General features: G+C 36.6%; 1 protein-coding gene and 1 long non-coding RNA gene across 3 annotated transcripts in view; one reads left to right on the top strand and one right to left on the bottom strand.

Moving 5' to 3' along the window:
• Positions 1-657: 657 nt before the first annotated feature.
• LOC134533965 (uncharacterized) lies at positions 658-3,512 on the bottom strand. The gene is made up of 2 exons (XR_010075416.1): positions 3,483-3,512; positions 658-1,573 (listed from the first exon to the last, which is right to left on the bottom strand). It is a non-coding gene; the product is annotated as an uncharacterized LOC134533965 (long non-coding RNA).
• A 2,499-nt stretch (positions 3,513-6,011) lies between these two features.
• LOC134533947 (uncharacterized MFS-type transporter C09D4.1-like) overlaps positions 6,012-21,868 on the top strand; it is a 42,545-nt gene continuing 26,688 nt past the window's right edge. Inside the window, exons 1-4 of one of the 2 annotated variants that reach the window (XM_063371790.1) lie at positions 6,012-6,443; positions 12,584-12,822; positions 17,105-17,329; positions 21,566-21,707. In XM_063371790.1, coding sequence (XP_063227860.1) covers positions 6,377-6,443; positions 12,584-12,822; positions 17,105-17,329; positions 21,566-21,707 — 673 coding nt within the window. In that variant the 5' untranslated portion in view covers positions 6,012-6,376. The remainder of the gene's footprint in view (positions 6,444-12,583; positions 12,823-17,104; positions 17,330-21,565; positions 21,708-21,868) is intronic. The other variant, XM_063371781.1, reaches the window with a different exon arrangement.

The raw sequence follows: 21,868 nt of genomic DNA, 5'->3' as shown, positions 1-21,868 counted from the left end.
TTATTAAAACTTGGGCACCAGCACAATTCAGAAGAAAAAAATTAAAAAAAAAAAAAAAAGATGAAATATAACACATTACAGATGAAATTCTTTTAAATATTTTGAATGTATTACAATAGGAATAATAATTTTCAAAGTATTTGCTTTTCAATAAAACAAAACCTATGTGAGTTAATTTAATCACTGTTAAGTAAAGCTTTAAGGGAATTTTAATTTCAATCTGAAAAATTCATTTACACTGGGCTTAGAAAATCCTATTTTATCACACAATGGTTTACAAAGAATGGCCCCAAATTAAACATATAAACATGTACAGCCAAATAATTTCCAGAAAATAAGTGTTACTCTCATGTAGCAGGTAACTACAAATTGCTGTACAAATTATGTAATTTCCATAATGCAGTTATTCATAATAAAAGTTACACACATCAAAATTTAAGCGATAATGGTACTTGTCATTGTTTTCTTTACCGAATAACTACCAGTGGCACTAATGAATTTATGAACACAATTTTCTTTTGCTTCCAAGAGCATTTTTGGGAATGATATGGGAAATATGGACTCTGCCAATTTATTCATATCCTGTGCACACAGCACATAAAAATTATTTTGTAAATTAAATATATATACTTGTTTTATTAAATAAGTACACAAAAATAATTTTATAGACAGTTTATTTTTTACCATTAATTATTTATATTTGTAACATGGGGAGACAACAAAAGTTTTACTTAATTATTTTGATACTACTACAAATTAAAATTCAACTTACTAGGCTACACCAGACGTTAAATTATTAAGTTATTTGTATTGGGCATATGCATTAACTGAAATAATCCAATAATCACTGATGAAAACATTATATTTAAGAACTAAAAAAATTAATAAATTGTATGTCACCAGTATAGTTTTATATTTAACATTTTTTTATACAAACAACCTAGCTTAATAATTTAATTTACTTATCACACAAACACAATACATTGAGGGTAATTACATTATTAAAACTGGTTAGAAACTTACATGAAACTCACCTTAAAAAAAAATAATTTCTTATTGCTGTAAAAATTATAATGAAATTTTCATGCTTGTAGCTTTTCACAATGGAAACAGCTGCAGCTTTGAAGTTTTACAGTAACAAGCCTGGTATAGAAAATATTTCTGGCACCGTAAATTACATAGAAAAAGTTGCACAAGTTTATTCCATACTAGACAACAACAAACCATGGAAAGGCCTGACTGTTGGATCAGATGATGAAAAGGTAAAACTCTAAATTTTGAAATATTTCAATATTATGTCTGTACATAACAAATAGGCTACTCAGAATTATTTGTTTAGTTAATTTTTATAATAACTGATATAAAAACAATACAGTAATAATTTAACATTAAAAGAAATATTTGCATCTATTCATAATCTGCACTTAACAATAAAGATTTTCCTGTATTGGAACATGAAAAATACTTAATGATCATTTCTTATGTAGACATTTCTTGGTTTCTTGGAGTATATTGACACATGGGAATTATCCACCAAATATCAGCCAGAATTGTTTCTTTCACCATCAACAGCCTGTGGAATAAGAGTAATGATAACATCAATCATTGAGTTGTCACATACACTTAATTCTATTGGCTTTCGTTACCTTCTCACATCAAAGGTCAACCAAAACATATTGGAGGTATGTATTATTTAAAAAAAAACATTCATTGCTGATTTTTTAAAGCAAATAATAGCTAATTAACTAATCCTTATGTGATGTCTATAGGAAAAGTTCAATATTGCAATTGGAATTTAATTTTTTTGCCTTATAAAATTTAAAATAACTATATTTGAGACCTCAGAAAAAAATGTTATGAAATGCAGGAAAGTAATCAGTGTTGAAAATGAAAAATAGGGACAAATTTATGGACATATCAATTGTAGCATTCCCTGCCTCTGAGCACCTGGCGACGACAGAGAGGGCAGGAGCAAGAGACACTACATGCCAAGGGACAAATTAATTCTAGTGCAGGCTTAGTAATACAAATACACATATTATTTCACTGATTTTTCCAGCACAATTTGATATATTTAAAAACAATCAGCTAGTAATTTTAAAACGTGATAGTTACAATTGCTTATATTACTTCTCTAAAACATATGTTTTGACTTCAGTGAAATTCCATTGAAACATAAAAAATACAGCTTTGGTACTTCATTATAAAAGTTCACAATTTTAAAACATATTACATGGATATAGAATATATGTTTTAATTAAGTGTGGTACTTTGCAATGAGATTTCAATTTAATAAACAAATAATTAAATTGAGGCCATCACTTACAGCATAATAAATAAGTAAATTAAATATAAAAAATCCAACTTAAAACCTTTACACATATCTACATGGTGTATTCTCCACTCTTATGAAGGCAACCATGTGGTTGAAAATTTGAATTATTTTGTTTGTCCCGTTTCCATTTTAATAACTAATAGTTCTGCAACATACACATAAAACTAACCTAACCAATCATTCACTCCATTTCACAGTAATTTTAATGTAGCTAACCTAACGTTTCTACATGTTAAAACAGTATACTACAATAACATAATTTTTAAAAAATATGTCAAGAATTTTGATACTGTGAAAATGGTTGGTTAGGTTATATTTAGTAAGCTGCGTTTAAAATACTTAAATAGTGGGTGTGGACAGTTGGTTAGGTTAGTTACATTACAACGATTGAGATATTAAAATAGTCAGTTGAGTTAGGCTAACTACAAAAAAAAATAGTAAAATCGTTTAGTTAAGAACCGCCCCTTTAAACTACACATCCAATGGCATTGATCTAATTATTTAATTTTTGCTTCACATAGTGCTTGAAGATTAAGCACAAAAGGAACAACCATTTACCTACCACATTTTATCCCTATTTCAAATTTCTAAACAAGCACAAATGCTGCAAGTAGATGGGTGCACCATACAAGCTCACTACACTCATAGTTTTGAAAACCAAATTTCACAGTGAAGCGATGAAAAGTTGAAAAAACAATTATTTTTCTCTTAAATATCTTAGTAAATCACCAATGTTTTGTGTCCGTAAATTTTAAATTCGGACTTGCTGTAACTGATAATGGAATATGGTATGTAAATTGTATTAGTGGCATGAATAAAATTTACGTTAAGCTTGGAAAGACTGTCGCATATCCCGAGAAATCAGTCGAATAATAACCAAGCGAAAGGTTGTTTATGTTATGCTTGCTATATTAACAAGTAAATCTGTAATTGAAGTACAAAGCTTACCTGCAGGTAAAGTGAAGTAAGGTAAAGTGAGGTCATGACCTCAACTTCACTTTAGTTATTATTCGCCTAATTTCCATTAATCCGAGAATCAACAACATTCACAAACTAAATAGTATAGTTACTGTGATATCAAACCGATAAAAACAAACAAGCACATCTTTTTTCATCCAGACATAACTTACCTCAAATATTTGCTTACCTTCATATGCAGATTGCTCGCGGCGAAACTTAAACGCAGTATAGCTTTTATTTACGTGCCCAAAAGGCACAAAGTTGTGAAATTTACACGTTCTTAACGGAAGACTTGTTCAATATAATTCTTGCAAACAAAAAGCACATAACTAAATACCATACCGACTATTTTATTTTACTTCAATGCGGTTTTCTCACGTTCACCCTCAATGGCGGTGTGTAAAGTGTTACCCTTTCGCTACGCCAGCGCACCTAGCGGCAGAATTTTTCCCTGTGCCAAACTCGCCCATAAGAAAACCCGTTTTCTTCCTAACCTGTAGTAGAATTAACCTTAACCAAGCTAAAGGGATACTTAATAGTATTGACTTTTTAGTAAATCTTAACAATATCGGCAGAGTTTTAATACAATTTATTGTTGAAAGTCAAGTCCAAAGTCTGAGTTTAATAATTTTAAGTCTTTTTCGCTTTTATCAGTTTCATTGTAAAGTTTAAAATTTCTGCCTGCTAATAAAATGTTTCAATAGTCGACGTAGCTGCTTCGGCAGCGAATTCTGGTGCCGGTTGCGGAAACTACGTGTGATTCACTTCAAGTAATATAGTTGAAAACCAATTTGCGTATATTCAACACGCTCGGCGTTATTTTACTTGCTTGAAGATTAAAATGTATAGCAAACAAATATTCTTTATTTAAATACACAGTTAACATTTAAAACGTACTTTCTTATGGGAGATCCCAGTTTGTTTGGGAAACGTATTCTCAACACTGACAATTACGGCAAAGTTAAATATTATTGCTATTCGCACATTCAGGCAAAGTGGCTGACATCTGGTGGTTTGATTTTGAATCACCGAAGACGGTATAAACAAAGGGAGCGTATGCTTGGTTTCAAGGAGCGTTAAAGGATGGCAAGATGTTTTGGATTCGTGGTTTGAGTAAATTTTTTTGAATTAAGCAGTGTATGAGATATGTTTTAAGTTCGGAAGATACAAGAAATTTGTGTAATGTATTGCTCAGTTCCGGACTGTAGAGTTTATTCAGGAAAAAATGTTTCAATGCATCGTTTTCCTAAGGACGCGAAGTTGAGAAGACGATGGGCGCATGTTTTAAGAATAGGCAAACCAGTAACCAACTATATGTATGTATGTATGTCAACATCATTTTACGAAAGAGGATATCTTTTATAGAGGTAGGTAATTGTTGTTTTTCTTCTTACTTACTAGGCTCTTATCAATAGTGGGTACTATAAACAGCAATTTCACCAAAATGGTAAGGAATTCCTTATCTCCGCCTTTTGCAATAAATTCAGAAAGGTTTATATTAATAACTAAAATTTTTACAGAATTTTTTACTTTTGTTTTAAAGAAGAGGGGCAAAACTAAATAATTACCATACTACAGCTCGTAACCTATAATTCATACTCAAACCATAAAAATGAGATATTTAACTTGAATATAGGTACATATATAAAATAGAAAGTAGTTTTTAAATGATAATATCATCTAATCCAGGCCACCATAAAATGGCTATACATTTAAAAACTGTAAGCATTCATGACATTTTAAATATATTTTTTTAAAGACTCGTATAAAAGCGAACTTAAAACACTTAAGAATAATCTATATAGGAAATTTAATACTAAAAATGTTTATTTATTTTTAATTATTTTAATTTTTTGTAGGAACATGTTTTATTCTCAAGTATCTTCTCATTTCTCACAGGATACTAATAATTCTGTATTTTGAACTCCTTTTGCACTACATTGTAACCTGTTTTCCCAGCAAATCATTTTTCACACCAACACCACCTTCTACTGTGCTCTATTAGCACTTATCATAAGTCTTAAGGAAAAATATAAAATATAACCATTTCTGTTAAATCTTAAGTCATCATGTGGTTTGCACACGACCCGTCAAAATTCCTACACAAAAATCATAAACCATTCCACTACCATGCATTGAGTCATATTAAGTACACAACTAATTACGATTCATAATTCATAATTCTTAATTTTCAATTATAAACCCAGCTTAAGTACATAGTTCATGATTTCGTGCATTTCAACTACGGGTTCAAACATTTTATAATTATCACCTACAGACACACGATAACACAAATATCCATTACAAATCAACAATCTCAATGCCGTCTTTGCCCTCCATTTTGTTATATGCAGTGCTGCGCTCTAGAAGTGCTAAATCCGCGAATACATTTATCTCCTACAAAGCTCCCAAATAAGTTTTAAAAAAAACCTAAACTGTAATCGACGTTTAAAAATAGAGTTTTTACAAAATATTCCCACTTTTATAAGAAACTCCCTTTTAACACAATGTTGATAACGGGCTGCACTACTACTAGCGCCGTTAGTTCGCTGGCCGCCGCTAGCTTCACGGAGCGGACGGAGAATTAAGTAAATTTTTCAGGCCTGTATTTATGGCCGTGGGCCTAAGAAATGAAACAAACGAATGCTGCAAGACGGATCCAGCCCAAAACCCTTCGGTTCGCTGTCTCTCTCCTCCACTAGAGACGAATCTAGGCCGAGTCAGGAGACTGGGGAACATTTATGCTATCTAATTCTTAGCTTAGCATAGCAGTAAACTTGGGACCGGAGTTCAGATAAGAGCATTGCACCACATGTTTGCAGTAGGCGCGCACGACTTTCAAAATAGAACGACTGCCTTCTCCTTGGACCGTATACACTCCGATGCTAAACTGTTCCCCGCGACGGCTTGTCTAGCAGTTCTCAATAAGCTAATCCTGCGCTTATGATTACAGTTTTGTGCAAGCCTAATTTATTTAATTTTTCACGGGCACATATGTTTATATATGTATATATACCTTACGAAACGAGTTAACTCTCTGTTTCGCAATTTATCGCAAGAAGTCGTTTGCAGTAAGCCACGATGGACTACGAAGATGAATCATACAAGCTTCCACCCGAGAGTTCCAGACTTGTGAACGCGGCGACATGTGAGTACTAGGCCTAAGTATTCTGAGGGAAAGATTTATGACTGTAATTAATTTTCTGTGTCACTGGAGCGCTGTCGGCGAGGTCTTTTTTTTTTCCTAACCTAACTAAAACTAAGTGTATTTGTTTGGGAGGGCTCCGAGTCCGGAAGGACTCAAAGTGCGTCTCAAGCAGAAGTATATACGCCTAATCATGCTGGGTTTCAGCCGTGCAGAAAGGGTAGCATGCTTCATGTTCTTTGTGCGGGGATTGGCCAGCCATGGCAGCGATTGATGCTATGACTAACTCCCCTATCTTGGATCTAGATTATAACTAGTTAAGTTGGGCCCAGGTAAAACCTGCATAGACACAGGAAAAACCCTGGGGCACAGTCATGCGGGGTTAAATTATTTGCAAGCATTAAGACAGCCTCGAAGCCCGCCGAGACAAGTCCTCGGCAGCCACTGTCGTCGTAGTCGACGTCAGTCATCTCCTTAAGGCCCTGTCACACGGTCAAAGATTCTCTTCCAACACCTTCCAATATGTTGCCTCAGCCATGTTTATTTGAAAAGTTGGATGACTTGAGTTTCCATAACATATTTAGCAAATAGCAACGGATTCTACAACATGATGGATGTTGGATGCAATCGGCCAATCAAAATCGTGCAAAACGGAAATGACATTATTTTCCCGTCTCAGCGATTCTTTAAAATGGTGACGATCACATGGCCGATTAAAGAGGTTACAAAAGTTAAATACAAGACTGAAATAATGTTAATATGAATGTCGTATGCGTAAAATTAAAAATTATGTGTAAAAATTAAATTACTTTCTATAAATTTAGAAATCTTCCACCATTTATTTCATTATGTAACGAATATTATTGTGATTTAAATCTATACGTGTTCAAATAATTTAAAAATGGACAAAATAAAGATAAATTCAAAATTTCCGTCCAGCTCTAAAATCATTATTTAATTTCAAAATTGAGGAAAAAATTGAAAAGTTTGAGGCAGCTCAGACCACAAAATTAACTTTGGAAGCGTGACATGATATGAAACCTTTATGAGATTATCTGAAATTACAAAGACATTTTCCGTCCAATACTACCCCCCCCCCCCCCCAACTCTGTCGTAAAACATACTGGAGACAAATATTTGACAGCGTGACAGTGACAGGGCCTTAATGCCAGGATCACAATAGCGCGACTCGTCCAAACCAATCACGTTCGACATATCTGTGACGTCAGTGCGACGAAATTCACGGACGCGATAGAATTCCCGATTGTAAAGTTTTTATATTTCCCACTAGTCGTGGGCGCGCTGTCACTAAAATGAGCTTCAGAATTTTGTTTTCGAAAGAGGTTAAATTGGTGAATTTATAACACTTTTGTCATACGTGAGAAATCACTGCAATTTTGTTCACGCACAGTGATATTTCCAAATGAACGTTAAATTTTAACTAATAGATTTCTCTTAAACATGTCGTTTAAAAAAAAAATTGTGAGGAGTCTTTCAGTACTCGCCAGTAATATGTAACATCAAACCTCGGTAAGGAAAAAAATGCATGTGTTCTCATGTTGAAAATAGACTTAAAAACATAGAATTCTTCAAAATAATGCCGAGCGTGAAAATATACGCAAATATTGTTTTCAACTATATTTCTAAACACTAAATTTCTATGCGAATCAAACGTAGTTTCCGCACCCGCCGCTAGAATGCTATGCTGAAACAGTTACGTCGACTGTCAAATCATTCGATATTCAGAGATAAATTTTAAACTCTATACATAATCAAGCGGCTCCGATAAAAGCGAAAATGATTTGAAAAAATACTAAAACGCCGGCTTTGGACTTGATTTTCGACGAGGAACTGTATTAAAATACTGCCCATCTTGTTAAAAATCATTAAACAGTTAATACTCTAAAGACTTTGTGAACTTTGGTTCGTGCCATCTTCCACAGATGGCAGCACCGTGGTTGTAACACGTTGCCTTCCTTGACTTCCGTTGCATTCACGCAATTACTCCCACCAAGTGCCGTGTACCGAGAGCTAACATGTTACACATTAAAAATCTGTAAACATTAATGGCTGCAATATGTTTTCCAGGTATATTTTTATATGTAATCATTCTTTTTTTTTCTGTCGGGTGAAAATCACGTGTTCACAAAAACGCGATGTTTTGATGTCGCGTCGCGTTCTTCGTGCCACGCCCGTTGCGCTATTGTGGTTCCAGCACTATGCCAGAGGACTTAGAGGTGAAGTGACACCCTTGTTTGAGGGGTGGGGGGGGGCATCGCAAAGGAAATTCCTAATCGATAAACTCATTAAGCTATCTCTTATATACCTTGAACGTGTTTCAAAATGAGCCTGCCAACAACAGCGATTATAAAACCCAGACTCCATCTCGTATGTACAGAAGCCCCACAGATGTCATCGATAGTCGTATTAAGCTAAGGTGGTGGTTTCACTTCCGAACGCCAGGCAAAACTCATTTTATGAGCACCTGGTTGGTGCACAGAATCGGAGCCCGCTGCAATTCCAGAAGTTACGTCACCTCGAGTATAACTGGCACAAATTATCCAGGCAACTACATAAATTGACGGTTATCTGCGTAAATTTACGGACATTGGGTTCACTTACTTTGAACATGAATCCAGAATAACATTCTTGGTAAATTAAAAAAAAAATTAAAAACTGGTAAAGTCTACAACAAGAACACATTTTTTGTCCATGTGTGCGTTTGCCTTTATTTGGAATGAAAAATACAACACGGAAATCGAAAAACGGCGTAGTTCCTACGAATATTCAGTTATTTTAATTTCCGAAGAACTCTTTGTTTATTTCAGTTGAATATTTTGTTAAAAAATCCGTCAATTTACTGTAATTTCTTAGAGTATGTTGTGTGAAATTAAACTTTTAACATTTATCACTTTTACCAACGACGCCAACTAAGCCTATTGTAAGAAACCATCCAAGCCTTTTACTTGGTGATTTTGGGAAACTATGTGACATTTTAACTAGAATTGTCTAGATGTATTATTACTAGAGACATGATTTTATTTTTATGGCTTTATTTGTATGCCAATTTAGTTTTTAAAATGAAACGGTGCTGTTGTTTTCATTTTCTATTGAACTCTCTGTTTATTCATAAAAATAGGGCAATTTTCAACAAATACGGTACTTACTTGTTCAATGACACTTCACCAAAACAGTGCCATTTTAACTGACATGATGGACTTTAATAATATAATAATATTTAATAAGCAAGTCTTACTACTGGCAAACGATAAAAATTGTGCGTTAATAAAATGATCCAATGTCATAATGTCAAAATTAGTTAGGTACTAATAGCATTTGCCATATAATAAAGCAAGGTATTTTTTGCCAGTATATTTAGTACATAGCAATTCACCATATAATCTTGTCTCTACATTCTGCACTTATCACATCATGTGAGTAAAAAAGGTTTTGGAATGAGTGTTCGCTGCGCGGAGCGCCTGCAGTTGGGAAACCGCGCTCGAGCCCTGACCGGGCATTGCTTGAGTGATCTCGAGTGGCTTATTGTCCGGTGAACGGCGGCGGGAGGCTATAAAGAGCGGCCGTGCTCGCGTGTGTGGGGGGAGTAATAGCGGGGGCCCCAGCTGTTCGCCAATGACATGGACGGCTGCGGCGGACTCGGCCGGCCTTGGCGGCGAGTTGGCGACGTCCCAGCGTCGCTTCGGTGAGTCCGCTCTTCTGCAGCTGCAGCTGCGTCGCCCCGACTGGAGCGGCCGGCCTCCGCTCTGCGCGCTCGCACGGGGCACACCTGCCGGCCACACCAGCCGGAGTCTCCAATCCGCCTGCGAGCCGCAACACGTACTTTCTCCGCACCCACGTGCAATTTTAAGACGATAAAAAAAAGATATATAATTAAATTTATTTGATTCAAAAAATTTAACAAAACGTTTAAAAAAATTAGGCTACTTAGTAAAAAAAATCACTCAAAAGTAAAATAAATATGGTAGTCATTAGTATAGCTCTACTGATGAAACAAGAAAACCTAAATTATTTTAATCAATTTTTAAAATAAAAAAGCGCCCGGCGAGTGCGCTGGCAGGCAGGGAGACGGCAGGTCGAGGACATGCCTTGTGATTGAGCCGTTTCATTTTTTTTTTTTTTTGTGCTGTAACAGCGCAGTGAGCCAGCGCGTACAGCCGTAAAATCCTGTGAAAAGAGCCACAGTCTGCCGACCACTGGTATAGGGGCACCAAAAATAATTTGTTGAAATTGCGTCTCAGAATTATAACAGAGTAACTGTGTTAATACTCTAAATATATGTAAATAAATACAGCACTATATGAAGTACAAAATTACATCTTTTTTAAAATAAAATTTATATACGGGGAAGTTTCCTAAATTAATTAGCTTCTAAATTTGAGTGTTCTTGCTCATGATCTACACATTTAATAAATAATATAACAATGGTTTATTATAAATAAATTATGTTAACAATTCATTACGTATCTGTTTTGCAACGATAAATGTCTATTTTAAATCATAGCATGAACAGGGGCCGTGTAATCAAGTGTTTTACAGTTATGGATTAAACTTTAAAAGCAGCAAGTATTTTTTTTTAAGTTTTTGAGAAAACCAATAATTTAGAGATTTATTAATGAAACTCTAAAAATGCTGCATACGAACAGTAATTTTAAAATGTACTGGGTATCCAGTGTATATCAAAGTTTATAGTTTCAGAATCATGTATGTTTTGGCTATTGTACAGTATTGCATCACAAAACATTCAACTGCTTATTTAATTTAATTTTTTTTTAAATACAATTGGATACTTACATGGAACATTTGCTCCCGGGAACCAAGTCCTTCAAAGTGTTATGCGTATTTTCAAAATTATACATATATATATATATATATATATATATATATATATATATATATATATATATATATAAAAACATAGGTAATTATAAAAGTTTGCAACACAAACACATCCAATTACGAACATTTACCAAATTTTAGGCTCTCGCATCAATATGTTCATAAGGAGCAGAGTGGCGGAGAGGCGAGACACTGTACTCGTTTCAAGAGCATCCGCGTTCGAATCCCAGGGCGGCCATTCTGATTTCAGGTTTCCATCGTTTCCAGAAATCACTTAAGTAAAAGCTTGGGCGACCCCTCACATTAGACCAAGGCTTATTTCTTCCCCAATAGTTGTGTGTTATCGCCTCTAATGACTTTGTTATCAATGAGAACTTGAGTCTTTGTGCACAACCATGCGACACAAAATAACATTTAACAAACAAACAAGCAAAATGAGCTGAAAAAATATTTTAAGAAATTGTTTCAAAGGATTTTTGCCCTAACCTGAGCTAACAACACATCAAAACAATAACTTTATAAACAAAAGCAATATTACTATCGTATTTGTTTGTAAGGTTTTACGTCACTCACTTGCAGACAGAGACTTAAAGCTACAATACCACCTAGATTGCAGTGGAATCCGAACAACTTGGGTGACCTATCTGTGCTCACAAGTGCGAGTCCTGCCGAGATATGAATCGAACTTCACGTGACCCTCCCCTCACGAGTTTACGCGACTACAGAGGACTCCGCTAGCGGGATTCAGAGAACAATCATTTCCTAGTATCCTCCCAGAGTTAACTCGCAACTAAATCTGGAGTTATTTCTTATGCATCTTGTCAATAAGCGTGCTCATTCCACTAAACATATTTTATAAGTATTATCTGATGGCTGCTTATTGGCTTCTGGGTTTCAGTTTGCCTCTTGTTGATCACCCTTGAATATGGTTGCAAATAGGTATGCCGAAATGTCTGACACCGACTTCCCTTCAACCCAGAAATCAAGAAGTGGTTGGTGACTCTAGATGCAAAAGCCTACTATCTAGGATTTCATTTTGGTCAAACATCATTTATGGTTACGTTGTAGCCTATGTTATGAGAAACCTCTATATCAAACCTAAAAAAAGATGAATATGCAAACCTCAGAAAACATGGTTTGAGTTTCTTATGACATAAAGTGTAACAAGCAATGAGGTATGTCCAATAAAAAATCCTAAATCAAACTTCAGCATTGCAATCACCATCCGAAGAACCTGCGATCCGGATTAAATCCCAGATGATTGGTTTTCTAATCTGGTTTTTCAGGTACAGCCATGGCCTTGGACCGCGAAGTGCGCGTGTACAAGCGACGGTGGATCATGCTGGCTTTGTTCGTGCTGTGCGCTGCCAACATAACAGTTCACTGGATGCAGTTCTCCATCATAGCCAACATCGTCATGAAGTACTACAACGTTTCCAGCAGTGCCGTCAACTGGACGTCCATGGTCTACATGGCTGCGTACGTGCTGCTGGTGGTGCCGGCGTCTTGGCTGATGGACAAGAAGGTATTCCTGTCGAGTCATTTACTGTAACAACTCAGGGACGTGTGTGGGGGGAATTGGGGGATGTATACCCGCCTTCACCAAAATCCTAAAAAATATTTACCAAAATCTATCATTCCTACTAGCAAAAGGAAACAATTTGAAAGCAGTAAGAAAACAGTGGGCAAAGTGGTTCCGTCCTTCTCTACCCCCAAATTAAATTCTTGGTACGCTTCTGATTAAACTTACCACAAGCACGGTAGCTCAATACAAAATAAACCCAAAATCTCTGATGTTAATAATTTCATTGATATTTGTCATTGTTCTTAATTCTATGTAAAATAATTCAGATGTGTATTTGCTAGAGGCGTATTTTAAAATCATATTTGATGGAATACTCTCTCTCTCTCTCTCTCTCTCTCTCTCTCTCTTGCTTTCCACTGGAAGTTCACGTGAATAGAAACGATTGGTTATTCATTATAATCCATATAATATACATATTATGTTTGATTCAGAAGTCGATACGTATCTCATTTCTTGATGAGTTACGTGATTTACTTGTCAAAAGTTATGAGCTCTTCTAAAACAATTGCGTGTTCATATAAAGCGCGTGCGTGCTCTCACAGCAATGGAGATGGTTCATAACATAGGAAATAATATTTCGAGTGACGTGATTGCAGAGGTTGTCGCGCTACATAATGGTGGAAACTAGCTCGAGAACACACAGGTTCTGCCAGTGAAAGAATTATGTTCAATGTTTTGACCATCAGGTACCTTAATTTTCCTTAGGACTGGAGCTTCCTTAAAAAGGAACAAAGAACGCGGGCTCGAACTCAACCTCAGGGGAATTACTTAACTCACTAGCGCAGAGATGGCACCCGAGTGGTTTACAGCCACTGCAATCTTGGAGGCAAGCCTCTGCCATGATCGTGCGTCGAAATATACGCATTTCAGCTCAAGTGAACCTTTAATAATTTGCTCAGTGTTTTCTTTCAGAAAAGATTTTCTAATATCAAAATACTTATTATTATTTGTTTTCAGTTAAGGAAGATTTAATTTTACAATATTCCAATTCTAACCAATACATTTCGTTAAATGCTGTTTGTAAACACACTTTTAAATTCGCTTTACGGGCGCAGCTAAATGTTTTGGAAAATATATTTGTTTTGTACGTAAAATATGTAAACAAATAAACAAGTTGAACACATCGGTTATTGCCAGTAATGTATAACTCCCTGTAAACATGGATAAGTTTGATAGTTTGCGTAATTACATCCAACTAATGTTTTGTTTAAGTGTTTATATAATTTTGTGTAAATTTATAAGAAAGAATATTAATTACACTCTCTTTCTCTCTTGCGAGAAAGCCTTCAATTTTGTGTTACTGTTAACGTAAATGATAGTCAGTCGATAAAAAAATGTTCAGACAAGCTGTTATTCACTGTTTGTGTTATAGTCTACAGAAGTATACAAAATTAGCTTACAGTTTAGTAATATAATAACCGTCAAAATCGGATTGTGCTGTTTTTACAATTCGTACTTCCAACAGACACGTTTCTGTTCAAATCATTCCATATAAACTAGTAATTTAACACTAAATATATTTAAATACGCTAGAAATGACGTATGAAAGACATTCGGTATGGAAACTTGGTCATACAAAGTATTGCAAGATTTTTTTTAACCTCAAAAAATTTGCAATACGGGGTCCGCCTTGACACTTGTTTTGAATGGTTCAGTCAGCAAATAAAGTGTTCAATTTATAAACCACAAATATATATATATATATATATATATATATATATATATATATTACTGCTGCTTGATTGCAGTAATATGTTTATCTCCGTTTTTAGTCTACGTTGTAGACATAAATGACCTTGCCAGAAGACGAATCCAAAAATATTTAGACCATAGTAGACCATAGACACAGTATGAATACAGACCGCATACGCAAGCTGCAGAATAGAGAATATTTGGATCCAACAGCAGACACCTTGTTTACCCACAGAACGTAACAAAATCCCGTGTAGTTATGGACAGCACGTTTTTAGATTATAGAATTCAATTACACTTTATACGTGCGGGTGTTTTGATGGAGTTCATACTTTAATATTTTTTAAAGTAGACTAAATTTTCAGAAATATGAGCTCAACCGCAGCTCTGTACGTCCCATAGTTCCCTAGATGCAGCACGTCAAACATTTGCCGATTTTTTTACAAAAAAAATGAAATTTTAAGTTTTGGGTTAAATTTTGAGCCTAATATTGGGAACATGTTGATACTAAGAGGAAAATTGTCAGAAGTGAAGTTGTAGAAAATCTATTTAACTTTAATTTAAGCACAAAACAACGCACGTGCACCTAATGATAGATTCTTAATTTGCAAGAAAAAAAAAGAGAAAATTGGATATTGAGATGATTTGATCTAAATCCTTTCTATGGCTTAAAAACTTTGCTGTTTTTTTACGTTCTCAACAATTAAATATTGCGACTTTAATTGCATTCGTTTGCCAGGAAGTGTTCTTGAGAGACCTTTAGCGACATGTCTTCAGTGAAGACCACTTCAACAGCATGCTTTTTCTTCCCTCCTTGAGAACTTCAAATGTTTGGTGCTGGTGGATAATTCACAGTATCCATCAAATACAATGACAGATGCAGAAGTGTAGTGTCAGCATATGTAATTGATATACGTGTCACAGATGTTGGAGAAAGTTTGACCAGTTGTTCACACCATGCGGTGCACCAGGAAGCCTCCGTCAATCACTGCACTGTTTGCCCATCTACTGGAGTGTCTGTCACAGAGTTGAAACACTTGTAGAGACTTGATTACGTTCCTTTCTTTATTCCCCATTCGCCAAACAATGTCATGGGATACGTTAAGAATTCCTGTAACTCCTCCAGATTCGTTGGCAACAATCATTTTTTTGGAAAAGAGTGATTGGGTTGACGATGACTACCGTGTCATGGACGTGAATGCTCGATCATTGTAGCTAGAGTCTTAACTCGGTCGTTCCGTTTGAACTTTACTGTCTTAAACTATCCACCTTCGTTCCCACGTCTCTGGAAACGTGGAAACTGATTCTTTCGTCGCTGACAATCCTTGAACTGATAGATATGAGCTGTTTATTTTCTGGAAAAGGTGGATGTTGCTCAAACCAAGCCAACATTATGCAGGCATCTTTGTTGTATCTCTTAACTCTTGCCTCCCTGGCAACTGCGTGCTGTTCAATAGATCCTAATTTCACACCACAATACATTTCAACTGATTAAGTAATTTGTGACACTGATGTTAGCCCTAACTTACACCTGGTGGCTATGCTGGTGCTTAATTCTCCCTCCCATCGACAGTAAACTGTCCTCCCCTCCCTCTCCTCGCTCCCCTTGCTCGAGGATGACCACCTGGCCTCTAAACAAAATAATGATTTGAAGGACCCTTCAGAGGTTTGATCCACATGTTTTTCCTTGGTTTGTATTCCTCCTTTTATGCTTATAATAATATCTTGAGATCTTAATTACTTATAACATATTATAATATTATAATATAATTATAATTGCTATTTGAAGATCTACATTTTTAGAGAAGTTTTCAAGTCATAGAAAAGGCTTAGAACAAATCATCCAAAAATCCCATTTTTCTCATTATTTGATTTTGTAAACTATGGGTAAACCATTGGGTCTACAGGCGTTGTTCTCTACTTCAATTAAAGCTAAATCTATTTGCTACAACTGCACTCCTAACAATTTCTCTCGTATTAACAGTATGTTCCCCAATATTTGGCTCAAAATTTCACCCAAAACCTAAAATTTCACTTTTTGGGAAAAAAAAAATATATTAATGTTTTAAGTGCTGTAACTCGGGTACCATTGGTTCCAGAGCTGCAATTGAGCTCAAATTGTGTAAAACGTAGTATACTTTAAAAACTAAAAAAAAAAACGTATAATGTTTTCGCTACTACATAAATATACAGCTGAAATTATTAGTGAAACACACAAAAAAAAAATTGTGTGAAAATTTTGAACACAGGAAATCTCAACATGCACCAGAAAAATTTTGTTTCTTTACTCCAGATCCTGATTCGGCATACCCCAAAAAAAATATGGTGAACAATGATAAAACTGACTGCTGTTTTTTCTTTGTTGCAACGAGAGGCCATTGGCCGTGGCTGCGACTGTGCAGGTGTGGCAGTTAGGCACTAGGAACAAGCCCGATGGCAAAAGTGTTAACTCTCTCTCTCTCTCTCCTGAACTGCTGCTACTCTGGCGGGGAGAGAGAGAGAGAGAGAGAGGTGTGTGTGGCCGGCGCAGGGGCTGCGGGTGACGCTGGCGTGCGCGGCCGGGCTGACGGCGGCCGGCGCCTGGCTCAAGGCGCTGTCAGCCTCGCCGCAGCGGTTCCCCGTGGCGCTGGCGGGACAGGCGCTGCTGGGCGCGGCGCAGGTGTTCGTGCTGGGGGCGCCCGCCGCCGTGGCCGCCGCGTGGTTCGGGCCCGGCCAGGTGTCCACGGCCACCGCCCTCGGCGTCTTCGGCATCCAGGTCCGCATGTCCCATACAGTCTGTATGGGGCTCTTTACTTCAAGGATATTTTCCGAAAATCTTTACATATTTGGTTTTAAAAAAAGTCTAGAAACCTGATTTTTTTTGGAGGGGGGGGGGGGGGTTATTGAATTTGTATTTATCCATGAAAATTTTTTCAAAAATTGAAATTTTTTTTTTAATGTATAATACACAATTTCATGCTCTTAGTGCATGCCAGGAGTGAAATATAAACTTTATTTTAACTTTATAACAACAATAACCAGAACTAATTCAAACGATAAAATAATATAATAATTATCATTTGAAGTTATATTATGGATTCAGTTTAAATTACCGGCAAATATTCGACGTCACAGAAGCAAATTTTTTTTTTTGCATTCGGGAAGGCGTGAGCTCTAACCCGGGCAACTGTGTGGATGAATCCCACCATTGAGGAGTTCTTCACTATGTTAACTAGGAGCTGGACACCTCGTGTGGCGTGCAATTATTGTGTTATCAGATGTTATATGTATATTTAATACCGTTTTATTGAGGTACATGACGTAACGTACAATGACACCCCTCTTATTGCAACTGCCTACAACGCACCAGTTTGATGTACAAAGCATGCGTTAGTTTCAGAGGTAATGAAGCATACACTGCCCACGCAGCAGTAAACACAGTACTTCAGGCGAGGAAACGCACTATGCCTCATTTAGGTAATTTTATGTCATTGTTTAATTTAAAATTTCACAAGGAATTAACTTTATTTATTTGGTATATTTTATGGGAATTTGAATTTCGGTTGATTTCACTTTTATTATTTCAATCATTTCGGCCTGAAATTTTATTTCTCCATTAGGGCCTTGTTTCTTGTTTGTCAGTGCGCTGCGTTCACTCTTCCTGTCGTTCTCCCGTCCCGGTATCACGCCACAATCCCGCCAAAACATTTGTCAACGTTGATTGCACTCTGCCGGCGCCAAATATTTCCCCGCTCGCCTCTTGCATAAGTCCTTTTTCGTAACTGTTGTAGTTGGCCCGAACAGCTTTTAGGCTACCGCGAACTACTTCCTGTTAAAATTTCTTTCTTTCGTCTCTTCTACCCCTCCCCCACTCTGGCCCCTTAAACTCCCAATTTTGAATTGCCCGATCTCCAGTACATGCTTTTGCCTTTTGCCTCCCAGTGCGCTTTCAACTAAGTATCCCGTGTCCTTTGGCTTTCGCCACGAAACCATTACAGGGAATCTATCGCAACATCATCGTGACGAGACGCGACCACCGTGCTTATCTGAGTTCTTCTTATTTTACAATTACTAGTGCTGGTTTTTTGATACAGCGTGTAGTCGTTCAAGTATGGGATAGTTTCCCAAAATCTTCTTCGCTTCGAGATGTAGTTTATGTGCTGGTATCTTTTATCTATTAATTTTTTCTTCTTCGCGTGTGTTGTGCAATGCGCTTGATTGAACATAGATACTCATGTGTTCCAACTTCCCGTCGTCCTGACGACATGAGTTCTACCCACATAATTGGTAAGTGAAATATGTTTCTTAACATCGAAACACCCAACACCCCCCATTTTCCCGTATCATAATGACCTTGGATCGGATTTTGTGTTTTATTTGATGTAAATTTCGCTGCATGATTTGTTCCGCAGGTTTCCTTTCTTTCAATGATATCCCGCATCACTTTGACTTCTGTCCTGAGAATGACTCCTCAATACACAGCTTCCAGTACATCTGCTGAGTTCCTGTATTTAAGGGAAGCACCAACTTTTATTTTTATTTCATTATCAACGAAGCACTTCGATGAACTTCAGATCGATTATTAATAAATCTAATTTTTTACATTAAGTACATAATGTACAAAGGGCCCTGTCCTTCACTTTCTTGATAATGTTTATCACTGTAATTTTAAAATGTCTATGAAAAAACTCCAAGATAAAAGACCAGCAAAATATATAGTATAACATATAAAGTTTGTGTTTTTATTTAACATTATATCCTAGTCATTATAAAGACTCCGATCCATTAAATAGACAGTATTCGTAACGTGTCTCTCAACCTCTGTAGTAAGAACTCAGCACGCGTCAAAAACTCTGTAAAATAAGTTATCAATACAGAGTGACCATTGCAGTACACTGAAAAATTGTCAGCAGGAAAAAAACATAAAGCATGTTATTTTTACAGCTCGTTTATTTGATGTAGGCTACATGAGAGGACACACGGCCTGGTTCATGTTGGTACATGAGGAAAGCTCTCAAGTAAGCGCATCATGCTGCATGTTGGCAGAAGTCCTCCACATGTTCCCTCCAGTACTGCATGACATAACACACGCATGAAGACCAGCGAACACAAACTGCCGTGACTTATTCAAGTAGTAGATGTCGGGAGAAGTCGGCCGAATATTGGTTGCTTGCATCTGTGCGTTGAGATATCTTTGTGTCGTTGCCGCTGAAACGTTCGCGTGCGTGGGGGTTCGTAGAAACGATGCGTCTCAGGCAGTTGAAAGACGTGTATTTGGGTACCAAAGGTCATAAACCTAAATAAATGTTATCAATAGCCATATCTTCGGGTGACAAAGTTGTATGAACTAAGAGTGTGCCAATGCCTAAATTTTATGATAGAATGATGAACTCTGTAACTTAAACCACTATTTCCGGAGTAGAAGTTTAGTTTTAAATTTTTTTTAATGTCTGAAGCTATGTTTGTTTTAAAAATTTGAATATCACCCTCAGGAATTCAGCCAGGCAAGTGGCTTAGATATAATTAATCTCAATTTCTACAAGAAACCACCAAACAGAAATGTTTATGTTATGTTTACGAACAAGCAGTAAGAACTTAGGGGTTTAAATATATTAATTTATATTCAGATTTAAACAAGGTTTTTTGCGCTTTCTTAAGTTCCACTGCCCAGATTCAACAATCTGCCTCGTAAATATTATTCTCTAATGGCCTGAAATCATAAAAACATATATTATTTATCTCATTCTACTCTGATTATAAAATCGGCCTCGTAAATATCAGTCTCTAATGGCCTGAAATCATAACCAGGGGCGTAGCCAGGGGGGGGGGGGTTGGGGTTCAAACCCCCCCCCCTCTTTTAGCACCAAATCTTTAATTAATTTCTTATTCATCACTCAAACAAATTTCATATTAAAATTAATAAAATTTTTACCATTACAATATTTAAATTTAGCCCAAAACTGCTAAAATAGCACTATTTTACACCTTAAAATCCAAATTTTCCAGGGGAGGACTCCCGGAACCCCCGCTTTAATACGGGGGGGGGGGGGGCCATGCTTCTTAACACCCCCCTTACACAAATCCTGGCTACGCCACTGATCATAACATCTATTCTTTATCTCATTCTACTCTGATTATACAATCGGCCTCGTAAATATCATTCTCTAGTGGCCTGAAATCATAACAACATCAATTATTGATTTCATTCTACTCTGTTTCGCTAACACGTATCAGTGATATTTGGCTAAGATAAATGCATAATAACTGGAACACGAAAATAAGGCTGAAATCTAATTCGCAGGCTTTTGCAACCAGTCACCAAACTACTCCTTGGCTTCTGCGTTTATGCCACGTCCGTGGAAATAATGACGTGGCACGGCGTTTCAGCGTGTCTTGTAGCAGCCATCTACAAGGGCGACTAACAACTGAAGATCTGGTGGTGGTTAGGCCCAGAATGTATATAGAGGGCCATGGCAGTGGGCGAGGTCAGAGGCGAAGACGTAAAACAAAGTATAATTTTCTAAACAAAATGTATGTGTGTGTATGAATGTGTGTGTATATATATTATAAATTTTAACTCTCTACAAAGCAATCTCAATACAAAACTGACTTGTATTGAGTTTGAAATGTTGGGCGTGAAGGGGACAGCTAGGCCCGCTTCAGCGTGGGACAGCCATTAACTTAGAAAAACGCAACGCAGAACCACACAACTTAGAAACGTTATAACGTAGAAAGTCACAACTTAGAATTATCACAACTTAGAAACACACAACTTAGAACTGCCATAACTTAGAAACACACAACTTAGAACTGGCATAACTTAGAAACGCATAACTTAGAAACACGCAACACAGAGCCACACAACTTATAAACGTCATAACGTAGAAAGTCATAACTTAGAACCATCATAACTTAGAAAATTCTAAGTTATGGTTTCTAAGTTGTGTGTTTCTAAGTTGTGTGTTTCTAAGTTATGACAGCACCCCCCATCACGTGGCTGATGCTCCCGCAGGTCGGCGCTGCCGTGGGGTTCGTCATCCCCCCAGTCGCCGTGCAGAACCACGAGGACGCTGACGACATCGGGTCCGACCTCCTGAGACTGTACTTGGGACTCGCAGCTGGACCATCCATACTGCTGCTGCTCATACTGCTAGGTAAGCGTGAACGAATGTCGATCACTGAAGTTACATCCAATACGCAGTGATTTATTTATTGCCGAAACTAAGGATTATAACCCCTATAACATTCATACAATTATCATAATCATTTTTTTAGGACTTACGGTATACATTAAAGTTTCAAATATTGTATTTTA

Source organism: Bacillus rossius, chromosome 1, assembly GCF_032445375.1.
Source record: "Bacillus rossius redtenbacheri isolate Brsri chromosome 1, Brsri_v3, whole genome shotgun sequence".
In the NCBI taxonomy this organism is placed as follows: Eukaryota; Metazoa; Arthropoda; class Insecta; order Phasmatodea; family Bacillidae; genus Bacillus; species Bacillus rossius.
This window is presented reverse-complemented; position numbering and strand designations above follow the sequence as displayed.